We start from the raw sequence: 14,408 nt of genomic DNA, 5'->3' as shown, positions 1-14,408 counted from the left end.
CATTTCAGCACCATTGGGACAGAGCATGCTGATTTCTGCTTGAGCAGGGAAGGAAGAGTATTTGGGGACCTGGTTTTTAGTTGTTTGGTTTTTTTCCCTCTGTTCATGTGGGGTTTTTTTGGATGAGATTAATACTGCTGTTAGCCACAATGGCAAATAAAGGTCAACAACACTGCGGTCGTCACAGTGTAAAGTAACGTGGGTGCCAAAGACTGCAGTGCCAAAGATGGGATTTAGCTGCTTGGAGAGGAATTGGGTGCTTGAGTGAGGACCACAGGAATTGTACAACAGATGTGGCATATTGGGGAAGGTGTAGTGGTGTGCAGAGCTACTACTCCTGGGGACTTCTCACACATACATAGTTCTGAATGTATAAATTATAAAATTAGTTTTTATTTCCTTCTTTTTTTTTTTTTTTGAGATTACCCCCCAATTCCATCCTTCTTGTATCACTATCTTTCTCTTATCTAGCTGGTAATGCTGTTAGCTGGCCAAAGCAAAGACTTCTCTGGCCTTACTTGGCTGGCCTTTCTTCCCTGCTTATCCTCTAACACCACATCTTTTGGCATCCTCCTTCAGAACATCCACAGCGAGAGCTTAAGCTTTGCAGAAGAGAAAAAAAAGAAGAAGAAAGAGGATGAAGCTGCTGCATTCTCCACAGTCATGGTAAGATTGACTTGCTCTTTATTACAACGTGGGCTGTATTTGAACATGGGATCATACCTCAAGGCTTATTTTACCTGGTGGCTTCCTATAGATCTCCAATGACCAATTGTTATTTGGGCCTTTAAGTAAAAATCAAATTTAATCTACCTTAACTTCAGAGAAAAGTCTAAAAAAACACCAAACAAAAGAATAAAAAAAAACCCCACCTGAAAAAAGCTACCTTCACTAAATGCAGCCTCAAAGCTCACAGACATGAAACAAAGGTCAAGTCTGCATCGTCTGTCTTGTCTGATATTTTATTATTTGGGGTAAGCTATGAAATTACAGAAATGGGCTAATTTATTGGAAACAATATGGCACCCTGTTTTAAGTGTTTCTTAATTTTATCAGTACATTTAAAGATATAGTAGTGAATTCCAGTAAAGTAAGGCAGTTGAGAATGAATGGATGATTTGATTGCGAGCAAGCGAGCGAGCTGGCAGGTTCCTGGTCTTTTGTCTTTTGTTTGCGCTCCCAGCCAGCATTTCCTCTGTCTCATCAGTTATCCCAGACATTCCTGTGATGTTAAGGGTTTAAAAGCCACAGGCATCATCTTCCTAGTTGTTCCCTGAGTGTATGGAAATGGGCCATTCTATCACCACGGGGAACAAACATCAGTGATGGTAAATAAACAGGGCAAAAATATGGTGAAACAGCAATGTCCTCATTGCATGGAAAGTGTATGTTTCTGATGCCTTTGCAGAGCTGGAGCAGAGGAAGTTTTGCTCTGATGGCTGTCAGGCCTATCAATCAGGGCTGCGGACTGCAGGCAGAGTACAAAACAGTAACTGTCATGGGAGTCAATTTAAAACCGGTACCCAAGCTGGCAAGGCTTGCTGGGGCTGGACTGGTATGGAGCAAGGCTACTGAAGACACTTCTGTAAACTGGGAGGTGTTGCAGTCTTCATGTCATGCTACAGTGTCATTGTTCACTTCCCAATCTGACTTGTCACACTCCTTTCTGCATTTCAGGCCAAGGTGCTTCGGGACACGAAGCCAATCCCAAACCTGATTTTTGCAATAGAGCAATATGAGAAGTTCCTTATCCATCTCTCCAAGAAATCAAAGGTAATGTAAAGCAGAGCCCTTCTGTGACCTGAACTCAGTGAACAGGGGGATCAATGGCACAGTGGAGGGCTATTGCTGGGTCCACCTTTTAACATCTGTATTAATGCTCAAATGAGGAAGGTGTAAGAACCTTGCACCTCTCTCAGCCTTTGCCCAAGCTCCTGGCCCACCGCTACAGAATTGCTGTTACACTGATACCAGGAGGCGTCAATGGCAGTACTGTCTGCGACCTAACGTCATACTGTTTCTGGTTGAGCAGAAACTCACACACCTAATGCCAGTTTTCCTCACCCCTCTCCCCCAGCCTGTTTCATAAGCAGGAGAGAAATGTACCACAGTGAGGTACTACATGAGAGTGAGAGTAACTGGTAATCACTGGGCTTTTACGAAAACACAAACAGGCCACTGGATTGCATGGGGGCAGGTGCTTTTTCACCTACCTTTTGCTTCAGTCTGCATTATTACTGTGATGGACTTGGTCCCAGTGCTGTGCAAAGGACTAGGCAGGGTAGCGAACTAAACTAAGATGCTAATGGCATAATATCCTCTCCCCCTGGTTTCACCTTGGTTGCTGCAGGTGAACCTGATGCAATATATGAAGCTAAGCACCTCCCGGGACTTCCGCATCAATGCATCTATGCTAGACAGCGTGCTGCAGGAGCATAACACAGAGGATGCTGAAAATGAGCCAGACAATGACCAGGTCAGAACTCATTAGCTGCTTTTATCAACAGGTTTCCCCCTCTTTTGAAGCCAATTGTATTTGTTTGTGGGCTGTGCAGGTATATGTGAAATTAGGGCAGTTTGTCTTCCCTGGGTTAGCTCTCACTTTAAGACTAAGCTGATAGGAAGGTGTGAACAGTTAGTCTGGCTCACATCTCCTACACTCCAGCCTTCTGCCTCGACTGACCTTTATTTCCATGCACCAATTGCCTGTACCTCTGGTCTTAGGGAAGTGAGGCTGCTCGTAAGGCCTTGTTGTTTGCCTCAGCAAGCAGAGAGGTCTATCAGTGTTACCCCTGAGGACCTAATGGCTGGCCACAATCAGACCTTTGCAGCATGATGCAAAGTGGTTTTGCATCCAGGCTAACTTTTGTAGATAAACAGCTGGCAGGGCAAACTCTGCAAGGCATCCTTCTCCTCACACCCATCTCCTCTACTAGAAGGTAGCGCAGCCTGTGCTGGATAAAAAAAAAAAAAAAAACAAAACAAACCAACAAACTACTTTGCTGATTGTCCAGGTTTTTATTGATGCTTCTGTCCATATTTTCCTGAGTGTTTCAACAAGCCAAACCCCAGCACAAACAGTCCCTGTCCTGTGCCATTCATAACCTGTGGTCTAAGTTCCAGCATGAATTGAGGGGTGTCCATGGGGAAAGCCTCAGTGGGTGAGAAGAGCGCCATATTCAGGTCATTTTGTTAGGCAGGATAAAGAGCTGAATCCTGTTCTGCATATCTGGTTTCTTGTTTTAGGTAAACATTCCTCACACTAACCAGACAAAAACAATCACACCCTATACTGCTACTCTCTCCCTCCCTCTCCAGAGCAGCACCACAGAGCAGACAGATGAGAACCAGGAACCCAAAAAGAAAAGACAGCGAAAAAAATAAAGCTAGGGTTGCCGCTGCTGCCTCCTCCCACAGTGCCTGTTCTGTGGCAGACTCGCCTTGGTCTTGGAGAACTGCGTGTATGGAGACGATGGTTTGTTGTTTCTCTCGCCAAATACTTATGATTTCTTCCTTTGTGCCCATGGGTGTGCAAGCAGCGACTCTGGCCCCTGTCTCAGGTTTTACAGGTGGTTGCTGTCCTCAGAAGCACCTCTGCTATTTGAATGTGCTGCTATCAAAATCTTCTTCCCCAGGAACATTCCTTCTTACAGCAAAAAGGAAACAGAGTGACCGGGATTAGACCCTGTCAAAAGTTCTCCTTCTGAAAGGACACCCAGGCTCTGGCACGCTCTCTGGACAATTGTCATTCTGGCACTCTAGCGTCATCACTTCTTCTCCAGCGAACCTTTGGTTATTTCAATTAGCTGATATATATCCAGTGCTTCTCCTGGAAGACAATGGGACAATCAGTTCCCTGCATTCTGCAGTACACTCAGAGACTGTGTAACATAAGAGGACTGATGGTCATGATTTACTTTAGTTCAGAGCACGTAGCACAAAAAGCCCTAAATTTATTCAAACTTCTGTTTTGTGTGGCGGTGTGAACGCAGGAACCAGCACCAGTAAGAAGCTGGAAACATGAGCTGTTCTACCTTGGAGCTGAAGCTTGCTGCTGTGTGCAGCTCCTGAGAAGCAGAGACATGACAGCTTCCTCTGGTGAAGCTGGTTTTGCTGTTACGTTTTTGCTGGCCCTGATGCGATGCACTTGTTTAATTTGCCTTGTTCTTGGTGAGATCAGAAGTAGCCTTTTTGCCCCAGAACACAAATCCTGTTTCTAAAAGCACCCTTTGCCTGTAAGACTCCTAATAAAGGCTACTGAAGGGTGGAGTGTCTGAGATGTCCAATGACTGAGAGAACAAACCCGAGGGCAGGTTCTTCTCCTTATCTGGGAAAATGCTGCCACACATCAAGGAGGAGCTGTTTAAAGCAGCTCCCGGCCAAGAGTTAAATGTTTGCTTGCAGTAGTTAGAGGGTTATATTGAGTGCAGCTAGGGACAACTGTAGGCCTTGGGATTGCTGGGGAAGCTAAGGGGGAGTGGGGACAGAGAGAAAGCACCTGAGCCTGGAAAAATCAAAATACACAAGGTCATTGAGGCACCTCATTTCAGTGAGGGAACAATTCAATCTTGGACTGTGTTAAAAGCACGTGGCGGGGGGGGGGGGGGGCCTCTTCTCCAAGAGGCACAAAGCAAACGTGCGTGGGATAACAAAGCCGGGTCCAGCTCATCCCTGTCAGGAATATTTGGAAGCAGCAGCAGCACAAACTACTTGGGGAGTGTAAAAGGAAAGCGAGAGACAGAGTAGGGTGGGCACCAGGGTGGCTGTTGCCCTGCAGGCCAGGCAATGGGTGGGGAAGCAAGGGGCTTGCAAGGTACCGCTGCTGTACAGAGCTGCTTAGGCCAAATGCTCTGCCTAAGCTGGGGAGGCTTGTGCAGAGGGGAGCACGGGGTTAGCTTGCACGGACACCGCTCACCTTGAGGGATGCCATATTTCTTCTCCATGCCGGTTGGATTTGATGGCGTCACACAGTTCATGGTCACCTCTTTCCTTAAGCACTGGTCAACATCCACTGCACTGAAGAAAGCCACTGACTGTGGCAGATCCTGGAGGCCCAGTTTGTAGGCAAACATGCACCTGGAAGAACAAGAGACCAGGTGGGACAGTGCTAAACATCACCCTTAGCCTTGTCACACCTGGCTCTGACCAGCCACAGCTCCACAAAATACTGGCCAGCCATCACTAACAGGTTGCTGTGCACCCATGTCACCCAGCAGCTGGAAGCCAAGGTGCTTTTTAACTACTGGGTAGCAGGAAGGTCAAGTATTGCTGAAGTGGACATGCGAGGAACAGAGGAACAGTACATTGAGCCTCTGCGGAAGAAAGGAAGGACCCAGCCCTTTGCTGCTGGCTAATCCTCGCGGGCAGAGCCGATGCTGGATTTTCCCAGCAGGAAGCCCTGTGCTCACAGGAGCTGGCACAAAGGCGTGAACGTCAGGGCGCCTGCCCCTGCTGCGCCTGCCGCACCGGCACAGAAAGGCTGTTTGCTGTATCCCTGCCTCAGTGCAAAAGGAAACAGCCCGGCTTTGGCCAGTTCTGGTATAACCACGTACCCCACAGCACCGGGAAGGGGATTTGGCAAAGCTGGCTGTGCCAGAGCTGGCTCAAAGGGAGCCTTTTGAGGGCAGGAGCTTTTTACGCTGAGCTTAACTGTGCATGGGGCAGGAAAACAGCGGGAACATCCCACGCTGTGGAAAGGGCAGTAGCACTGGTGCTTGCTACAGAGACAACGAGCCATGCCCCTTGCTGTCCCCTGAAGGCAGAGGGGAGATGAGGGCTGGGACATTTCAGGCTCTTGGCTGCTCAATCAAGCCCAAAGGCTGCTGCCACCTGAAGGGAACGGGAAGCGAGGCGCTCGCGTCCCAGCAAAGTGGAACGATTGGCCCCATCTCTGCAGGAGCCAAAAGCTGACTATATCCCCCTCTTGCCAAAACATCATCCCTGGAAATCGAAGCTGAGCTCCGTTTATAGCCACCCGAGTCACACATGAAGGAACTGCAACCTCCAGCGCTGCCAACTTCCCTTGAGCAGAAGAAAACTCCTCTGCACCAGCTTGCTGCAAGCAAAGATAACGACCCCTTTGTGTCACCCCAGTCCCCTGAGCTTGCCCTGTCCTAACCCAGAGGCATTGGCACTCATCCCCCAGAGACACCACAGCTGCCACATCTCACCGCGTGAGGAGGTTGGTGATCTGCAGAGCCAGGGCTGCCCGGTAGCGATCCTGCTGCTGGACCAGGTAGCGCACCTCATCGTGGATGCTGATGCAGAAGCGCCCATTGATGTCGAACTCCTCGAAGAGCCACTTCATGGCGACCAGCATGAGGTGCAGGTAGTCAACGGCTGAGCTCTGCACCACCCAGTTCACTCTGCTGGTCAGAAACTGGTGGAAGGAAACACAGATGGATGCTACGGGAGCAGCAGGGTCCAGGGCCTCGTACTGATACAAGAGACCTCCTGGGAGAAGCCTGTTAAATTCAGGGTTGTTGGGTTTTGTTGATGGCATGCAAATAAAGAACAGGGGCAATGGGCTGCTTCATGGCTCCAAGAGCATACTGCGTCTCCGCCACCTAAGAAGGGCTGAACTTCCATTTCAGAGACCAGCAAAGCCGAGAGCTCAGCAGCACAGAGGCCCATCCTCACCTCCCCCTTGGCCACGGCGGGCTCCAGGGCCCTGCTGATGTGACAGCCCAGCACCGGGGTCTGCGGGGACGGGGATAAGGCAATGCTCTCCAGCTTGTTGAACATCTCAGACTCGGTGCCTCCAGCCCACACTCGGTGCTCCACCACATCCCACTTCTTCTTCCTCCGGGACCTGGCGGGGCAGAGGGGAAGTTTGCTGGAAGTGTGGGATGAGGCTGCGGGCCCCGTTTGAGACCCTCAACACTCCCTCCTGGTTTGGGGCAGCTGAATAAGCCCCTGCAGCCTCCTGCTGCTAATTGCTTATTGGGAGAGACTGGGAAAGACTGGGAACCCCCAGATCAAACGGACTCAGCCCTGGGACAGCAGGGAGGGAGGATCTGCACCATCCAGCCCTGTCTCCCTTCTCTGCCTCACACCCTGATGCCACCAGAGCCGTGCAGGGTCGGAGCTTCTCACCTTTTCATGGCTTCTCTCTGGAGCTGCTGGACATCCTGGGCTGACACGGATCCATCCTCTGCCCTGTCCACAGCCAGGTCCAGCTCCTTCAGCAGCCACTCCCCCTCCTCAGAGAGATGAAACCTGTGGGGGGAAGAGTGACCCACACCCAGGTCCTGTGGGACACCACCGCCATCCCTGTCCCCACTCACCCTCCACCTCCCCAGGCAGCACCCACCTCCGGACACCCTTGGTGACCGCATACATCTGCTGAGCCTTCTCGCGCGCCTGCTGCTGCGTCAGCCGATGGTTGAACTGCATCAGCAGCCGCTCAGCGAAGGGCTGCCCGGCCCCGTAGATGCGCCCATAGTTGAAGACCTTGGCGTGCTCCCGGCTGATGCCCACCGTGGCGGCCGTCTTGCTGTGCAGGTCTGTCGCGTTGCTCTTCTTTCCCTGCAGAGTCATCCAGCCGAAGGCTGTGCAGCCTGACGGAGGGGAGCAGGAGTTGGACACCAAACAGGACCAGGCTCGGGGCGGAGGGAGGCGTCACCCCACTACCCAGCAAACCCACGGATTCCCTGTGGGCGCAGCCCCGGCTCACCGTGCATGCCGGCAAACTGTGCCTCACCGAGGATGGCGGCTATCCAGAGCTCCTGGGAATCCACATCCGCACCCACCATGGAGTAGCCAGGCGGCACCTGGACCATGGCTTTCAGCTCGCTGCCCACCCGGTCAGCCTGCGGGACACGATGCCCAGCTCAGCGCAAGCCCTGCACCTCCCTCTCCTGCTCAGCAGCAGGGAGCAGCCTTCCTCCCCCAGCCGTGGTGTGCCGGCACGGCGCTCCCCATGCCCTAAACTCTGACAGTCAAAACTGAGTTTAATGCACACGTGGGGCATTGATCACTTGGTTACTCCACCGGGGCTCCTCTAGCACAGAAGAAAGGAACTTAGGGAAGGACAGAAACCGGCGCTTCAGTGTTTTCTTCTCCTTTCACCAAATTTTGAAGCTCAGGAGCCTCTGCTGATTCCTTCCCCTCTCCCAGAGTCAAAGCACATGAGCAAGAGAAGAGCCCCAGCACCAGCCCTGCCACCTCAAACCCTAGCATCCAGCCCCAACTCCTATTTCCAACCCAGGCTGCTCCCACCAGTCCAAAACACACAGAGAATGCCCCAAAACACCCCCGCAAGGACCCGAGTGCAGCCATACCCGGGCGTTGCTGGCTGTCAGCCATGTGGGCTCCACCGCCCGGCGGGTGATGGTGCCCGCGGTCACCACCTGCGGCAGGATGGCTCCGTAATCATCCTCCTCATTATAGTCAGGGTGCCTGGGACAGAGGGGAGGCTGAGCATCATCCTGCAAGAGCCCTCCCGGAGCAGCAGAGAGGGGACCATGGTCCCAGCTGGGGCCGTTCCTCCCCTTACCTGGTCACCACGCGAGGCAGCTCCCCTTTCTTCAGCCACACCACCATCTGGGAACTGGGGGGGACACATGGCAGGCAAGATGCTGAGCCCCTTCTGTGCCTGCACGACCTTCCCCAGCTGCAATGCAGCCTCTACCCGCAGGGATGTTGTGATTCAGCTGAAGGCAGCTGCTCACCTGATCCGCTTGTGAGCGTTCCGCCAAAACGAGATCATTTTGTTAATCTCGAGGGCTCTGGTCCCGTGGGTGCGGCCCACAGCAGCCCGCAGGGTGCCGTCCTCCATCTGGGGCAGGAAATCCTTGGCAAAAGGGCTTCCCACGTTGTTAGCATTCCCATCCTTTAGCAGTAAGAGAGGTGCTCAGCACACCACCACCTGACATCAGTAAAGCTCTGTGCATCCTCCTATCCCAGCTAGAGATGCCTTTCCACCACCCTATCCCACAGGACAAGATCACAGGGGTCCCAGGAGTGCTACAGCACCGGAGTGACAGGTGAGGTGACACAGCTGTGCAGCAGGACTGGGGGAGCTGGGATGCGGGGTGGCCAGGAAGCCCCCAGGAGCACCCAACTTGCCTTGTGAGGCAGCTTGAAGAACCAGCACCCAGGGATGTTGACATCGTTGTAGGGACCGTTGCCGTAGTGGTACGAGGGCTGGCTCCTTGCCTCCACCAGCTCGCACAGCTCAATCATCTCTTCCTGCTACCAATGATGTGAGGTGATGCCGGGAAGAACCCGTGGCACAGTGGGAGGGGGAAATCAAGGAAGAAGAGACCGATCTGCCACCCCATCCCACAGGAACCCCCCTTTACCTGTGCCACGCTCTGGTCTGCTCTGCCCATTTTCTCCTCCGTGTCCACCTCCAGCTGGCTCAGCTCCTCAACCTGCAGCACAGAGGGACCAAAGGGAAGCCGGGTCAAACACCACTTCTCCAGCGATTTAATACTTACTAAAGGAAATGCCTTACTTCCAGTCCCTGGAGCCATGCACAGGGCTGGTTTTTGCACGTGCATGGGAATAAGCCCAGTCCCACATCTCCCTCCCACCGAGGGACCCTCCGTCCCTTCCTTCACCTTCTGCCACATCGTGCTGCCGTCCATCACCAGCAGCTCATCCTCCATGGCAGGCTCCGGCCCCGGGGGCTGCTCCTTGCCTCTCTCCAGGCAGTGCTGCCTGTACAGGTACTCGATCACCCTGGCAGGGGAGAGGGCAGGGCTCACGCACCCACGACAGGAGCTGAGGCTCCTGGGCAACGCCAGGGCAGGGTCCTGGGGAGCTCCTGAACCCCGCCATGAGGCAGACCCCAGCTCGGCACCCTGCTACATCCCCCTTACCTGTGCGGGCAGGGAGGGCCCTCATCCTCCAAGGGGACTGCGGGCAAATTGTCCTGCCGCCCAGGCACCAGGTAGCCCCAGCCATGCTTCTCAGAGTAATGGAGGGGGAAGCCGTCCCAGGCCAGGCGCATCAGCTTCGGGGTCACCCTCATCTGCAAGCTGATGAGGCTGGGTCCCGGCACCCACCCTGCCTCCTCCAGGCGCAGGCACAGCTTGCGGTACCAGCTGGGGAGCAGCAAGGATGGGTCAGAGAGTGCAGGGCAACCCCTGGGGACACCCAGGGTCCCCGACTCACCCCGGGTGGCCCGGCAGGTGCTGGAGTCTCTTGGGTTGCAGTGCAACCGTCTCCTTCAGACGCTCCAGGCAGACCCGGCTCGCAGGGGCTCTCAGCTCTTCATCCTCACCAGGGGGACCAGGGTCTGGTGGGGAAAGGAGGACTGGCTGGCAAAGAGCCCTCCATGCTGCCCCACCGGGGATGGGGACCTGGCGCCAGCCCCCCCACCACGCACCCCAGCACGGGGACACAGGCCAGCGATGCTTCACCCTGCCAGCGCCAATGAACTGTATCCCTTCTGCTCGCCTACGGGAAGACGTCCCTCGAGCATCCCTTGTCCCCAGGAACCACCCACACTCACCTTCCTGCAACTCCTGCACGGACCCGTCTGTGCCTGCTGCCACTGTGGAGGCTTTGCTGTTCCTGTCCTGATCCTTCTTCTTCTTCTTCTTCCCTGGATTCTTCTTCTGCTTAAACTCCTGAGTGTCCCATTCAAGATCCCAGAGCCAGGGGTCATCCTTGTACCTACCGACACACCATTGTCACAGCACAGCTTTGCTCCTGTCCCCAGCACCTGCCCGCAGCCCCCACAGCCACCCAGCATCTGGTCTCTGTCCTGCGAGCGGCAGGACCTGCACCCCTAGCCCACGGGTACCTGTCCTCATGCAGCAGCTGGCAGGCATCATTGGCCAGGTTCATCAGGGACTTCTTCATCTCCTTCTGCAGCTCCTCGTAGATGCCCTGAGCATCATCTAGGTACCTCTTCCAGTTCCCATTGACCGGCAGGTAGGACACCCCCATCTCCAGCATCCCCGCAAATGTCACAGGGTGGGGGCACCTAGAGCCCAAAGCAGCGAGGAATTAGATGTCTACTGGAAAGGATTTGCCCTGGGAGCACCAGACTATGACAGACACGAACGTGTCTTCACCTAGAGTTTCCCAGCCCTGCACAACCCCCAGTGCTCTTCCCCTAAACCTGTGAGGATCCCTGTACCTCTGCCTGCCCTGCACATAAACTGCTGCCCTAACAACAACCCCGTGCACTAACCCCAAAGCTGTGTCGCTCTGATCTGCCTCGCTAAGTCTGCTCACTTCCTCCAGCCACGCTGTGCTGTCATTTATTCCTTCCCACCTGCAGATGGGGAGTCTGAGCTCCCTTCTGAAATGGGGTTCAGGGCCCCCCCCAACCTCCCACCACCACCCCAAGGACAAGAAGGGCCACATCCCATCCCCAGATGGACTGCAATCCTCCCTGCGGCCAGCCAAGACCACAGCCAACACCGGGCAGAGCTCAGCAGCTCTCACCTCTCCATGAAGAGCGGCAGCTGCTCCTGAAACACCTCGTGAGTGGCCTGGACATCGCGGGCACAGTAGGACATCAGGTCCTGGGGGCAGAGGCAGGTGAGAGCAGGCAAAGCAGCCAACCCCTGCCAGCACGGGGCAAGGCACCAGAGCTACAGAAGGCTGGGGGATGTCACAGCCCCACGCACACCCAGAGCCCTCACAAGAAAAGGCAGCAAAATGGAAACTCGCCCAGCAGCTGCTCCCACCCCGCTCCCATCTCCAGCTCCCACTGCCCATCCTGCACCTGGAAGTTACTCCTGACGTCGGCCATAGTCCCCTTCACAAAGAGCTCCCGCGCCTCCTTCTCCAGCGGCTCCCCCCCGACGTACAGCGCATGCACGTCCGCCAGATTGTTGATGCTGCTGACGTGCACCCAGTCCCACGAAGTGACCTGAGAACGACGGGGAGTGTCAGACAGGACAAGGGCTGGCCACGGCTGAGGTCAGGAGGGGTGAAGCGTGCTGCTGCTCCATTTGAAACCAAGGCCACCTCATCTGAAAGGTGCTGGGAGAGATTCACCCAGCAGAGCTGCTCCAACAGCTCCTACTGTGCCAGTACGGGAGCAGATGGTCCCGGTACAGGAGCAAATGGTCCCCTGCCACCCACGCCACTGCAGTGGCTCAGCTCCCTTACTCACAGCTGGCCCCTCCGTTTTGCTGCGTGTTTTCTTTATGTGCTGCTTGACCTGCTGCATTCCCTTCCTCTTGCCGTGCTTGGCAGCCATCCAGAGGCTGCGCTGGAAGCCCGTCAGCCCCGAGATGGCCATGTGCATGCTCATGGTGTCCAGGAAACGCACCCGGGAGCCCTGGGACACATCGGGGGAGAGAGGAGAGGTGTTTTGAGATGTGCTGGTGGAAAAACATGCTGCCAAACATCCTGCAGCTGCCGGCAAGCACTGCCCTGTGTTACAGAGCTGCAAGTCCTCTGCTTGGGCTGCTTTTGTCAAGGCAAAGCTTTGCCTCCCAGCACCCCTCTTTTGAGAGCCAAGAGCACCCCCAATGCAGGCTGTCAGCTGCTCAAAGGCTCCTGCCATGTCCCCAGCTGCAACTCTGCAGCCTCCAGCAACCTTATGGGGTGCAAGAGTATCCCTCTCTAAAGGCATTCAACCTCAACCCGTTCTGCAGGACAAGGCGAGCACAACCCTGGGGTATCTCTGCAGAACAGCATCTGCCAAAATAACCCTGAAAAGCCAACGCAAACAACTATCCTGGTAACAAACAGCAGCTGCTGGCACGAAGCAATGGCACTGTGGATTACCTGGATGAGGTACTGCTCTTTGATGAACGCCCGGTCAAAGGCCACGTTGTGCCCCACCACCACTCTCTCTGGCCAGTCCTGCTTCCCAGCACAGCCAGCGCCAGCTGGGCTCTCCAGGGGAATGAGGTCAGCCAGGGTGAGGTGGCTGGACCAGGAGTACCGCTGCTCCAGCAGCCGCTTGCTGCACCACGAGTACCTGTGGAGGACAGGCAGCACCCCCACAGCTGTAAAAAATAAAGTAGGGGCTCCTGGGACCAAAAGCACCAGCTGTGACGTGGGGTGCTGAGCAGGATCCCACGCATGGGATGGAGGCAACTGACCCCGGGAGCGCTGCGCTCGCTAACTCAGACACGTTGCAGGTCCCAGAGCCGCACTTTGGGGTTTTGCTGTTTTCCCTGCAAGCCAGTGGTAGTTTGCAGGAAGAGGCTCCGCTCGAGAGCATCCCCATCCTTCCCAAAGCTGTCCTCCCCCCACCACAACCCCATGCGTCACCGCCAGCACCACATCTCACCAGGCATGTGGAGAGACCGCCACGGCCAGCGTTGGGCAGTGGCCATCAGCCACGCACACCTCCACGTCCAACACCACCGCCCGCTCCTTCGGGAAGTCAACGGTTTCCGCTTGCCCATCGGGGCCATAGCGCGTCCAGCCGAGCTGCCATGCCCACTGCGAGGGCACGGGGGGCAGCTCACACTGCAGCAGCTCGTTGGCCGCCTCCAGGTAGGGCAAGCTCTGCTTCTGCGCCAGGAGGCGAAAATGCTCGTCGATGTTGTCCCCGTACATGCGGGGTAGCTGCAGGTCCACGTCGGGCAGCGTGGAGGTTTCCTTGCCCCACAGGTCGTGGCGTTGCAGGTGCTTCACGCTCCTCTGGATCTCCGCCGCTGAGTAGCGTACCTGGGCCCCGCGGAAGATCTGCTCATGGAGGGTCCTGGACAGCATCTGGATGTTGAGGGGGTTCATGCGCCGCTGCCCCTCGGCAGGTTCCTGGCTCGGGTCCTCCGGCAGCGGGCGGCTGGAGGAGGAGCTGGAGGTGCATCGCCAGGGCCTGGTGCCGCGGGCTGCAGTGCAGCCCCTCGCTGATCTCCTCCAGAGCAAGCGCTTCATCTCCCCCCCCCGTTCTGGGGATGCACTTGCAGCACGGGCTGCTCCCCCCGGGCGACCGCAGCTGCAGGGAGAGAGCAACAGCGAGGGGCGAGCTCAGCACCGCCCGCTCAGCCCCACTGCGGGGCAGCCCTGACCGCCCACGCCCCCGCAGCCGTGCAAACCCTCCCTGCAGGAATGCACCTTCCCGAGGAATGCACCACCCCCCCCCCCCGCAGCCGTGCACACACACCCCGGCATGCATGCAACCCCTGCAGCCGCGCACACACACACCCCCCGTAGTCGTGCACAGTACCCCGAAGTCTTGCACAGCCCCCATAACTACGCGCGCACGCACACCCCGTAGCCGTGCACTCCCCTCGCAAGCATGCACCTCTTACGCAGCCGTGCACACCCCTCACACAACCGTGCAACCCTTACACAGCCGCGCACACCCCTTACACAACCGTGCAACCCTTACACAGCTGTGTACACCCTTACACAGCCGTGTACACCCTTACACAGCCGCGTGCAACCCTTACACAGCCGTGCACACCCCTTACACAGCCGTGCACACCCCACGCACCTTCCTGATCTCGGCGCGCGCCACCCGGGCCTGGGCCGGA

The 14,408-nt window shown here is 55.7% G+C and overlaps 2 protein-coding genes across 3 annotated transcripts in view; one reads left to right on the top strand and one right to left on the bottom strand.

Moving 5' to 3' along the window:
• The window catches only part of FANCI (FA complementation group I), a 24,370-nt gene extending 20,915 nt beyond the window's left edge, over nucleotides 1-3,455 (top strand). Inside the window, exons 34-37 of the mRNA XM_054836914.1 lie at nucleotides 580-666; nucleotides 1,678-1,773; nucleotides 2,351-2,476; nucleotides 3,319-3,455. Coding sequence (XP_054692889.1) covers nucleotides 580-666; nucleotides 1,678-1,773; nucleotides 2,351-2,476; nucleotides 3,319-3,384 — 375 coding nt within the window. The 3' untranslated portion in view covers nucleotides 3,385-3,455. The remainder of the gene's footprint in view (nucleotides 1-579; nucleotides 667-1,677; nucleotides 1,774-2,350; nucleotides 2,477-3,318) is intronic.
• Nucleotides 2,999-14,408, bottom strand: POLG (DNA polymerase gamma, catalytic subunit). 2 transcript variants are annotated; one of them, XM_054836915.1, is made up of 23 exons: nucleotides 14,369-14,408; nucleotides 13,214-13,867; nucleotides 12,703-12,898; nucleotides 12,083-12,250; nucleotides 11,690-11,836; nucleotides 11,407-11,486; nucleotides 10,757-10,939; nucleotides 10,463-10,626; nucleotides 10,123-10,246; nucleotides 9,828-10,052; nucleotides 9,567-9,687; nucleotides 9,306-9,377; nucleotides 9,070-9,195; nucleotides 8,673-8,833; nucleotides 8,498-8,551; nucleotides 8,283-8,400; nucleotides 7,676-7,811; nucleotides 7,313-7,559; nucleotides 7,096-7,218; nucleotides 6,640-6,811; nucleotides 6,171-6,379; nucleotides 4,916-5,076; nucleotides 2,999-3,829 (listed from the first exon to the last, which is right to left on the bottom strand). In XM_054836915.1, exons 2-23 carry the CDS (start codon nucleotides 13,804-13,806, stop codon nucleotides 3,768-3,770), a joined length of 3,642 nt encoding a protein of 1,213 aa, XP_054692890.1. In that variant the 5' UTR covers nucleotides 13,807-13,867; nucleotides 14,369-14,408; the 3' UTR covers nucleotides 2,999-3,767. The 2 variants fall into 2 exon arrangements, with proteins under 2 accessions (XP_054692890.1, XP_054692891.1); XM_054836916.1 differs by having other exon boundaries at nucleotides 9,070-9,192.

The sequence above is a fragment of the Grus americana genome, chromosome 10 (assembly GCF_028858705.1).
Source record: "Grus americana isolate bGruAme1 chromosome 10, bGruAme1.mat, whole genome shotgun sequence".
Taxonomy (NCBI): Eukaryota; Metazoa; Chordata; class Aves; order Gruiformes; family Gruidae; genus Grus; species Grus americana.
Note: the sequence above shows the minus strand (reverse complement) of the source record. Positions and strands in the feature narration are given on the sequence as shown.